Here is a 12,193-nt window from a genome sequence, read left to right as displayed (position 1 = left end):
ATAGATCAAGGGGCGCCTGACACCACCCTGATAAAAGCACTCCTGGTTTTTAGATATCTGCGCTCCTTTCGTTGTCATTCTTAGGGATAGGCCTAGTAGAGGGATAGGGGTAGAAGGGTAGCGTTAAGGGGTTTGTATGTAGGGAATTTCTTGCTCCCATTGCTGGTTGCCAGCCTAAATTTTAAAATTGGGCCACCATTTCTCGGGCAGTGAGGTTATTTGGAGAAATATATCATTTAAGCGGTATAAATTTTGTTATGGCTCAAGTGGGTATCCAAGGAGGGTGCAATTAGGTTAGGTTTGGTCCAGCTATTGCCTAATTCAGACCCAACCCGATCGAAGACAAAGTCTACTTTCAATCCATACCCTATGATTGAAGAATTGGATCTGGATTAGATTAAGTCGAGGTCTAAGTTGAATCGAGCACGGATCAAGCCCGAGCCTGAGTTCGAGTCTCGAGCAGATACCATTATTTCAAAAAATCATTTTCTTTTATACCCTCAAAATTATTTATAATAATATAAATTTAGATAATAATTATAATTTTATATAAAATGCGAGGGATGTATGTTTAAAGTTTATAGTATTCCTTGGGAGAACTACAGGGCATGGATCAACATTTAGTACCAAGTTGAATAGGGTCAATGAAAATCAAATCAATGTACATATGATTGGGTTCAAGTAGGATGATTTATTTAGTAGATCTAAACCTAGATATGAACATATGAGTCTACCTTTAGACCCATAACTCATACACGTATTGGGTCTAAGTAGAATACAAGTCTTGGGTCACTGCATCATGCCTCCCTAATGGCATTCTAACATGATCTAAACTAGGATGTCAATGGATCTAATTATAATGCAAACCCAAATTAATCATGTTAAGTTCAAAATTGTTACGAAGGTTTAATAAGCTAACACAGAGCATATCCTTCGACTTGCTAGGAGAGAGATGATAATCATCCTATAGAGAGTTGACACTAGCCATGATGACTTGACTTATAATCCATTCTACAACAAACTGCCTCCTCCATAGAGGCGAGAAGCTTTAAAGCAGAGGCAGAGCCGAGGTTTCCTCCTTCGGGACTAAATATTGAATTTATAAAAGTTTATTAATAAACCATCAAAACTTTATTTTACTATATACTACCAAAAGGATATGTGCAATGCATGTTAAAATTAAGAGAGAGGGAGAGAGAGAGAGGGAAAAAGAGAGTCAAAGCAAATGGTCGATGTTTCCATTTTTTTTAAAAAGATAAAAAAACTCTGATGGTTCAGAGATGCGGATATAGGATGAATTTTTGTTTTCTAAATTTTTATCTTAATAGAGTCTAAGTAGGTTAATATGTCCATGGAAAATTCAGATAAGAGAGATACATGTGGATTATATATCTAAATTTTCCTAATTATATTTTTTCATGAAAAGAAGATCCAATGGTATTTTAGCCAAAACTTTGATAGAGGGAATCTACAATGACATACTCCTCTCTCATTTAATAATGTTGTATATACATTCTTAAAGTAATTCTAGATATTATTTAATTTCAAATTATGAGCTCCTTAAAATAAATAATTTTACTTTCTCTCTTTTTTTTAATTTGGAGCGAGAACAAAAATAATAAAACGTCAAAAGTTTAAAAAAAGAACGGCCATAAACACCCACCATAGAAACAAAAGGCAAATTTGATGATTAAAATATATTCACTTCAATTAGCATATAAAAAGTAATAAGGGCAACAAATATAAAAAGTTTCCGAAAAAATATATATAAAAAAATCAAGATGGACTTTGCAAGGCCCCATGAACTTAAATAAATTCAAAGAATTTATATTTCAAAATTAAATAAATACTTCCAATGCATCAACCACTACTCCTGAAAAATACAACGAGATCTTGAAAAGATTAAAAATAGAAGAAGGAAGTAGAGAAGCATGAGAAAAATTCCTCATTAATCGTTCCATGCATGGGTGTACTAATATAAGTTTTTTTCCCTATTTCTCCTTTGTATGTATAAGAAAATTAAAATATATAAATAAATCTATCTCATCCTATCAACTTAAGTTTTTAGGACAAATGGTGATTTTAACGTGGTATCTTAAACTTTTAAGACAAGTAATGATTTTAACAGTATGGTCTCGACAGTTGAGACTACTCTCTCTCTCTCACGAGCATATCGCATGCTCATGGATGCATTAATCCCTTCTCGATTTAAATTTGGGATAAGAACCACATAGGGGATCCATACACTTCATTTACTAATACTTCTTTATTATGATTAGAACCTTAGCAGAATTTAGAAGAGAGAGAACTTTATTAATAATATCAAAAGGAAAACACACCTGAAACTTTCTCAGGTCCCAACACTTATGTGGAGCAAGAATATAGAAAACTTTCATGTTAACAGATAAGGCATCTCAATTAAAGTCAGTTAAAGAAGTGTTGTTTGAAAGAACCATGCATGTACTCATCACCCACGTAAAAGAGCCCTTGGCAGCTTCTTCCCCTTCCAAACACGCCATGCTAACCCAACTGCCAATTGTAATCCAATCTGACTACTTATTAGGATTTAGGACAACCCATCCTGATCAATTTTAGGAGGATCCAAATTAATTATATTAAACTAGCTGTAATGTATGTAGAGATAATATATTACACCACATCCTAATCCATAGTAGAAGTCCAAAAGCCAGTTAGATAACGACCAAGTGCGTAATAAGGGAAGCTTCCCTGTCGTTAATGGAAGTGGATTTGCCAAGGAATAAAGGATAAACCGAGTACTAAGGTCCGACAAATCGAGTGTAGAGGTTGCTAACTAAATCCAAAGTGTCAGATAGCGGGTCTGTTTACATGACATCTTGATTAAAAGAAGAGGCTTGAAGACTGACTAAAATAATACTACGTGGCAAGACTTAAGAAAAGCCAAGTGATGGTTAAAAGACAAATGAAGAAATGACTAAGGCCCGTTTGGTTCGTGGGAAAAGAAGGAGGAAAAATGTGGTCAACGGAAAAATAATGTGATACCTCTTGTTTGATTGGAGTTTTCAAAGGAGAAAAACAGAAAAGTTGCATTCCCATGGGAATATGATTCCCACATTTCTTGGAAAAGTAACTTTTCCATGAGGCGGAAATCACTCCATTTTTATTTTTTCCCAAAAAGGCCCTTCAACATTAAAGAAGTATTAAAGAGGCATTAAAGACCTAATTTTTATTAAGAGTATAATAGGAATTATACATAACTTTCTCAGGAATGTGGATGGTCAACCAAATATAAGCATTTTGGAAATATGTCACTTTTCCATGGTCAACCAAACATGCCAAAAGTACTTTCCTAAGCATTCTCTTCCTAGAAATCTGCTTTTCAGAAATTATATTCATAGAAAGAAAAAATGCTTCTCGCGAATCAAACGAGCCCTAAGTTTGCAGGCCGATCAAATAACCATGTGACATCACCTAGGGTAGGCCAAGTTGTGATTCAAGAGCGTCGGTTTGAGTCGGTCAAGTAGTGAGTCATTTGAGATAGACCGAGTCTCGAAGAAAAATTATGGTGAACATAGGTTGAATGCAAGTATTGCCTACCTGAGAGATTAAGTATTAAATCAATAGTTCGTGTTGTAATGAGAAGTCATCGGCCTAACACAACAGTAAAAACCTGATTAGTTGCAGTAGCTATTAAGAAATCAGAATGTGGAAGGTGAAGATGAATGGTTTAGAGACTAAGTTAAACTATGGCAACCATCATAAAAAAGTGATCAAAGTAGTATTAATCGAAGATAATAGATGTCAGTGCTCGAAAGAGTCAACCATCTAGCAGTTAAAAGGAGAACGTATAAATTTTAATTGTAATCTTGAGAGTAGGCCTTTTGATAGTCAATGACCAGTAATTTTATTATTTAGAAAAATCTACCATATTTTCAAGTCTTCATAAAAAAAAATGTAACTAAAGCTAGAGATACATAAATTTTAATAGCAATTTTATCGGAGTTATTTGGAATTGAAAAATTAGAAAATTAAGTTACTTTGTATAATTGAAGATTAAGGATAAAATAGATGTACATATAGTAAATCATCGGAATACCAGCATCTCCTATGTCCCCTTTTTGCCTCTGTTGGAGAGCCTCCAAATCTACCCTCTTTTTCATGATCCTTCATTTCCTCTCATGGTAACTATATTCACCATGATCATTAGTGCAATAAATGGGGACAAACATTCTTCTGATATATATAAAAGAACCGACTAGCTACCCCAATGATTGAACAAAAGCCAATCAAAATTATGCCTTTGCCCTATTATCAACTATAAAATTAGGACATAATCAGGTACGGTCTCATACGCGTATTCTGGATCGAGATTAAGATATAAATGTACGCCAAGCAAACCAAACTTGTTGCCAAGTAAAATGTCATATTGTGGATAATGTCCATTAGCTACACCAGCATGTTGAAAATCCATGCATAAATAGTAACTATATATTTGCTTAAATATAGTTTTGCCTAAATATATAAATCCTATACTATATTTATATATTTGCAGATGTATTTACTTTTACATTTGGGCTACAAAAAAATTATTTATAAATATATAAAAATATTTAGGATTTTTTACATAAATACTCTTATAAAATTTAACTTTGTGTGAATATCCTCTTCAAATTTATATTTATTTCTGCACCCTCATAAAATACTGTTTTTGCACAAATGCCCTTGATATAACGGTTCTTCTAATACCGTTAATAAAAATCATATTTATTTTAATTAAAAATAAAATAAAATTTTGAAATTATTTTTTCGTCTCTCATCGCAATTGTCTTATAAATATTTTTTTTACATATTTATTTGATATTTTAATTATTTTAATTTGAAACCGTTAATTTTTTAATGGTATTAAATGTCATTAGCACATATAAAAAATAAAAATAAAAAAGAATAGAATAATAAAATAAATATTTTAAGAAAGTGTGCATATAAATATTAATTTTTAAAAAATATTTATGTAAAATTTGATATGTAGGAGGGCATTTATGAAAAAAAATATTTATATGCGTGTAGAGCAGTAAACCGGGCCATAAAGTCAAAACTTGGTGCTCGTTTAGGGCTCGGATTGTATGTTTCGCGCGAAGAAATGATTGATGTTTTCGCAATATCGACCGTTGGATTGCACTCAAAGCACTCCGAACCTTATCTTTCTCTGCCGCATAGATAGATCTCGAAGCGGCCATCGCGCATCCAACGGTTTACTTCGCGGAAGAAGGCGAATCTTGTTTGAGGTAGTCTGTCTCTTTATTTGTCCGATGTGGTCCCGTCAAGAAGGCGTCACAAGACCCTGTCCATCGGTTCTCCATCGATCCCCTCAGCGACGGCCGGCGGCGAGGGCAGCGAGAGGGAGAGAGAGGATGTGGTGCCAGTCGTGCCGAGAGGAGTACGAGGAGGGGGACGCGGGACGTGCAAGGAGTGCTACGAGGAGGCCAGCGAGACGGAGGAGGAGCTCAAGCGCGAGATCGAGGATCTTAAGGCCAAGATCGTATTCCTCCGCCTCTGTTCCCCCCTCGACGGCGCCTACTCCTCCTCCTCCTCGTCCTCGTGCACTGACCTCCTTCTCCTTCACGCCGCCCCACTCGACTCTTCCTCCGCCGCCTTCTGCACTTCGCCCGCCGTCCCCGCCCACCGCGCCGTCCTCGTAACGAACTCATCGCTTTCCCTTTCCGTTCTTGATTTTCTTCTTTCCTGACTGATGTTTAATCAGATCTGGAGCAGCAACTGATGCTTTTATAATGCGATTTGTTTTTTTTTTACGCCAATTTATTTGATTTGCGCTTGAAAGTTTTGGTTTCTTGAATTCTTGAGCGGCTATCGGTTTCTGGCTTTTTTTTTTCTATTTTTTTTCCTTTTGCTTCGAATTTGTGCTGATTTTCTGGTTTTTGCTTCGAATTTCTTTGCTTTCATTTTGTGTGTGTGGGGTGGGGTGGGGAGGTGGTGAAGTCCAGTTTATGTCTAAAAGATATTGGTTGAGAAGAACATTTATTAATGATGGGCGGCGGTTCTATCAGTTTGATGGATCGCAAAATTTTGAAGGAAAGGAGATTTATTTAATTCAAATGGATAAATCTGGGATTGAATATTTGTTTGCCATTATTATTGCAGATCGACTGGTTCTATCTTTATGGGATTCAGGAACATATGCGCTCATACTAGTGTCTAGTCTGGATTCAGATGTTGTGATTTTTGGGAGGATGGTATGCCAAGAGGGGGGGCGAGGGGGGGCTGAGTTCTGATACTTTAGTGCTTTGATTAAAGTTGTGATCCTCTTTACTTGCTCAATGATGCAAATTGGAGAGGACAGTGGAGGATATGAGAGGCTGCAGGATGAAGCAATGGCCATCTTCTTTTACTTTTGGATTAGGTTTCATCTCCTTTAAGGTTTTTAATTTTTGGATCCGTATCCTGCATGACTGGGACTATCATAGATGGAAGGGGAACAAATTGCTGAAGGTGGCAACTCTTCAGTCATGTTTTTATTGGAGGTTTGGGAAGGGAGTCTGAATATTTTTTGTGGGTCGCAAGTTTTACAAGGGCATAGTATGGAGCATTGCTACTTTCAGCGTCTTTCTTGGTGTTAATGGTTAGGGGAGTCATCTAATTGCGATGGCATAAGGGTGTCTGAATATTCTTTGTGGGTCGCAAGTTTTACAAGGGCATGGAGCATTGCTACTTTCAGCATCTTTCTTGGTGGTAATGGTTAGGGGAGTCATCTAATTGTGATGGTGGCATAAGGGTGATTCTAATGGCTTTCTCCCTCTTTTTGTTTTCTTATTGATAGGCTTATGCATGCAATTATTATTTTTTTAAAAATTCCCTTTTCTTTTATTTCTTCTCGCACCTTTCCTCCTTTATCCACTTCTGAATGATGTAGGCATTCATTTATCTACTGGGCAATGGGCAACCTCATTATATTTGGAGATATTTACTTTTGATTAATGATAAAGAGTCAATTCTTGCCATGGTTTAGAAAAAAGGGTTATGGCATTAAGGTTGCAAAATAGAGAAAGTGCATTATATGTGGACCAAAATAGAGAGTGCATCCAAACAAGTTTCTGGATGACAAGTCCGAAGGTTGTCTTATTGATAATACTGACAAAATTGACGGTATCAATATTGATGATGACCTAGATACAAAGCTGCTAACTGTGATGAATGTGCTATGTATATGACACAAAAAATAGGCCGAGTTGATATTACCCCTCCAATTCTAATTAACAAAAGCAACATCTCCTTACATAATATGGATTCCAAACATTCACCGATTTGTATATGAACAAGTCATTTTTAGAAAGTCATCTTTCTGAGGAATGTGGAAGATGCCCCACTAGAAATATTCTTGTTATTACTTCAACTTATATTCCTCAAAAAATGGATCCTGCTCTAATATCTCCAAATAAATTAGATACATGCATTAAGATATGAAAGGCATTTTATTCCACAATAATGAAAGCACTTTTTCATTATATTCGGGTCCAAAACCATGGGTTCCGATGCACGAGATCTTGTATCACTTATCAATGAGGCCCTATCGATGAATATTACATAGAAAGAAATCAATGTTAGAAACTAATACAATTAGATCAGCTCTTCATAGACAAACTTGGGATTTGCGATCCTAGGTAAGATCGGTTTAGGATCATGGGATCGTTTTCTATCGGATAGGAAGGGTAATTGCACAAAATGTACTTCTAAGTAATTGCCCCATGGATCCTATATCTATCTATATGAAGAAGAAATCATGTAAGGAAGGCGATTCTTATTTATGCAAATGGTACTTTGAACTTATAATGAGTATAAAGAAATTAATGATATTTCTTTATGTGGACTTGTTCTATCGGATTGGTTGCACAAAAACTTGGGTCTTCACCTAGACTTGATGAAAAAATTGGATCAGTTATTACAGATTCATTGAAAATAATTCTAATCTAGGTCATGATCTATTAGAAGCAGAAAGCACTTTGTGGGATCCTCACAAGCAGAAAAAGATTGTAGTCAATTTGATAATAATCAAGTGACATTACTTTTTCGGTCTGAACCAAAAAAATCCAATTAGATATGATGCAACATGGATCTTGTTTTGTCATTGGTCAGAGATTCTATATAAAAAATATGTGTAGGAGTTTGAAGAAGGGGAAGGAACCGTCGACCTGCAACATTTATAGTCTGGGCTCCTAGAATATGGCGCTGTTTTGGCAATCTATTTGACTATATCCAAAGGCCCACTGAAAGTGACAGGATTGACCTTATGATGAATGACAGTAACTTGGTACTCTAGGAGTTTTTATGATACTTCTATAACTTTTTTCTTTTGATAATAATGATGCCGAGCTGTGTTTGTTTTATTAAAGTTTAAAAGATACCGAGGAATGATTTTTAGACAAAGTGATGAAAAATTAAGGGTCTAAAATGAATTGTTCACCTTTTTAAGCTAACTTGGGGCCTAGAGTGAGGCTCAACTCGAGTAAATGCAGCCATCATTCTTGTTTACCCAAATTTGGATGCTAAATGTATAGCCAGTTGGGTTCAATTGATTACTTGATGTCCATCAAGGATGAACTGCTGGGTGCTGGCTTTACATATTAACCCTACATAATACAAGAAAAGAAAACAAGGTGCAACATGTCTCACATATCAATGGGTGACTTGGAAAAACCTAATTAGGTCGAAAACATGGTAGCTTATAGTGCTTCGAGGCATGTTAGCTCTTGATTTTTTTGAAGGTGTTCTATTCTCCATTACAAGATATTTCCTGGTTGTGATGGAGTTTATATATATATATATAAACTGTGAAGTCATTATTTCACCACTTTCTAGATTCCTCGCTTGGCTCATTATGGTAGGAAAATCCACTAAATCAATATAAAGCAAATGTTATACTAATCCTTCGTTTTTAACATTTCCAACCTTATGGAACTTCTTCTATCCCTAGAAAAGAGAAATCTTGCAATACAATTGCACTTGCGGGTTGGGGGGAAGGGGGTTTGGAAGGGGCGTTGTGCTGACATTTTCTCATCAACTGCCTCCCGTTACACTTGAGAATCAAATTACATCATCACCTTCTCAAATACATCTGCCCTTCCTCTAGGTACTTGCATGAATATGAGACCATGTAACTTTTGTGGGCTTAGGATGAGATATCTCACCCTCAACCGATGATTGATGTTTTGTTTCAAAATTCGGAAGAGAAATTGAACATTTCTATTTTGGTTGGAATTAATGTGAAACTCAGGCTAGATTTAGAGCTTCAGTCAGAACTAGTGGTCAAAATATTTGCATATACAATCTATTGTGCCAATTTTTGGCAAGATTGAATTTAGTTTTATGGGTTTTGAGAAGATATGGTAGCATGTATCTAGAAGAGCTTTATAGTAAATATTAGACACAGATGGCTAAGTCCTAAAAGTGAAATCTGATAGATATCTAGTTTTTCATATATTAGATTTTAACCAAATAATAGTTGCTGTATTAACTTATTATTTAAATTACTTATTTGATTGTCCGAATGTGAAGTCACAGAATCCATACATCTAGAGGTTCCAAACTATATATACTTTGAGATAATGTCTAATTAATTTTATTCTATAATTTTACTTTTTGTTTGTATTTTGTAACTCTAGTTTTAATTAAGCTTTATTTAGTATTTTGACAGTTTTCAATTGAAAATTCTGAATTTTGAACTTCAACGAGCAAAGCTGCTGAAACTAAAACTTACTTGGTATAAGCCAAAACTGAAATCGAAATGGAAACTAAACTTTTCATTGATTCAAACTATTGCCACTTGATTGAAACTGAAACTTATCTGGCCCTTCAAACTGAGATCTGTGGACTTGAGAGTAGCTTCCCTAACCTTCAGCCTCAGGGTTTGGTCCTTCACTTAAACCGCATTCCTTTAGATATTTGGTTCCACCCAGTCTCCTCCTCACAAACCTTTAGCCTATGGTTCCCACCTTGAAAAATCCTCCTCTCTGGACCCAAATCTGTCAGATTCCATCACTTCTGAATCTTAATTTAATCAAAATTCGTGCCCATCCTCCAGCCATCTTGGAAGTGATCACTTTTGTTCTTGTTTATTGGGGAGTAGATGTGTTGATCTGGGGTCTGATGTGAAGGGCAAATTGTAGAACCAGTACTTTAGTACTGTGAACTGGTACCCTATTTTCCATCTCTTGTCCTGGGCCCATCTTCCCTTCTTCTCTCCATGTTCTTTTTTCTAACTTCTAAGCATTCTGTTTTTTTCACCATTCAGTTTTCAATTTCACCTCTTGACAGCCACCGTATATTTTTTATGTCCCAGATATTTATTAAGGTCTTCTAACCACCTCAGAGACCACGAGTATGTGGTCTTTTTGTGATGCCTTAAGATCTTTTTATCAACCAGGTAGTTGTACCCATAGTTGGTAGATATAGGAGTCATTGGCACAAGGAATACCTTTATGGTGGTTGTTTTTGGTAGTGTTAGGGTGTCAAGTGGTGATCACAATAATTTTTTCATAGCCAGTATTATGTATTTGGTGATTACCATGCTTCGCACCCTTAACAGCTCCTTTTGGGCCATAAGTTTTCCTATCACTGTAGTTTGCATAAACATGTAACACATAAAACAGATATTCATTCATCTTATGTAAGCACATACTGACTGATAAGCCTGGTGAAATTGACCTTTCAGTGGCGATATAAGCCAGCGGGATATGTATATGTATATATATAGGAGTTGTTATATTGTTTCATGCGATAGCAGAAAACAGTCTTTGCTATATTTGTTGACATTCTGATGTGAGTGATGATTAACTGTGAAAATTAATATAGTCCTTGCTTTAAAACCATTTCTGAAAGCTAATTGATGTGTACTTTATTTTTCTAATACAGAGATATGATCATTAGCTAATAGAGGTTTCATTAACAATTTGATTTTTTCCCATTCAGATTAGTAGGTCGCCTGTTTTCAAGGCAATGCTGGAGAATGACATGGAAGAGAGTAGGAGTGGCATGATTAAGATCTACGACGTCTCATATGACGTTCTTCGGTCCTTTGTCCACTTCTTGTACACAGCAGAAGTGCTCCTTGATGAACAGCTGGCATGTGACCTTTTGGTCTTGGCAGAAAAATACCAGGTGAAGCATCTGAAGGGCTTCTGTGAGAAGTTCATGACATCCAAGGTGAATAATGATAACGCCATCGCACATTATGCCTTTGCTCATAGGCACAATGCCAAGCAACTGCTTGAGGCCGCTCTATCGCTAATCATGGACAACATGGCCACCCTAACTGAACGAGAAGAGTACAAGGAGCTTGTGGAGAAGGACCCGCGGCTTGTAGTCGAGATCTATGAAGCCTACCTAACCAGGCAGGTCAATACTGCTGCCAAGGATTTGACTTTGCAGCCATAGAAGTAAAATCAGCAAGTGAGAAAGCTGTTTGCTGTACATAGACCCTCTGTTTTCATGGCAGGGATTGAGGATCATGAAAATACTAAAGAATTTGGGCATTTTTATGTTAATTCTTTTATGTGTGTTCATGTGCTTTATGCCCTTGTTTAAGTCTAATTTGGTCATCCAACTAAAATGCAACCATGATGCTATGGCTTCTAACCTACATGGCATCGGGTAAGATCAGATACCTAACAGCCAATATAAATTGCTACCCTTAAACGCTTCTAGCCTCTCTTAGGTCAAATTTCCAATAGCAGGAAATAGGCCTTGCTTGTACCTCTGGAGCAATTTGGCCTTGCTGTGATGGGGAGGAATTGTTTTGTTTGGAATACCATGCAAGGGAAGACAGTATTCATGTGCCATTCATATAATTAATCTGCAGATGATAAAGTTATGTTATCAACATGTTTTGGTTCACTTTGAGAGCACATAACTAATTCAATCATTTCACTTTGTTTCAGATAATTAAGGTTTGATTTTAGGTCAAAGCAAGAGAAGACACTGGCGAACTATTGGTATTCTCTGAAAACCAACATCAGAGATATGTGGATGGCGGGAGCATATGATGCCCTCTTTAGAATTTTCCAGCGCTACCAGCCCTGACATGTCTGTTAGAATCCATTCTTTCCAGCTTCCCTATATCTTTCTTCACTGGGAGCTATGCCTTTATGCGTTTTCAAGAGAAGCAACTCATGAGTTAACTGGCTTGTAGCACATGTGCACTTGT

The 12,193-nt window shown here is 36.3% G+C and overlaps 1 protein-coding gene across 1 annotated transcript; it reads left to right on the top strand.

Moving 5' to 3' along the window:
- Positions 1-5,225: 5,225 nt before the first annotated feature.
- Positions 5,226-11,559, top strand: LOC103702610 (BTB/POZ domain-containing protein At4g08455). The gene is given in 3 exon segments (XM_039133270.1): positions 5,226-5,430; positions 5,433-5,674; positions 10,960-11,559. Coding segments are annotated over 3 exon segments (849 nt in total). The 5' UTR covers positions 5,226-5,288; the 3' UTR covers positions 11,425-11,559.
- The last annotated feature ends 634 nt before the right edge of the window (positions 11,560-12,193 follow it).

The sequence above is a fragment of the Phoenix dactylifera genome, chromosome 1, assembly GCF_009389715.1.
Source record: "Phoenix dactylifera cultivar Barhee BC4 chromosome 1, palm_55x_up_171113_PBpolish2nd_filt_p, whole genome shotgun sequence".
NCBI lineage: Eukaryota > Viridiplantae > Streptophyta > Magnoliopsida > Arecales > Arecaceae > Phoenix > Phoenix dactylifera.
This window is presented reverse-complemented; position numbering and strand designations above follow the sequence as displayed.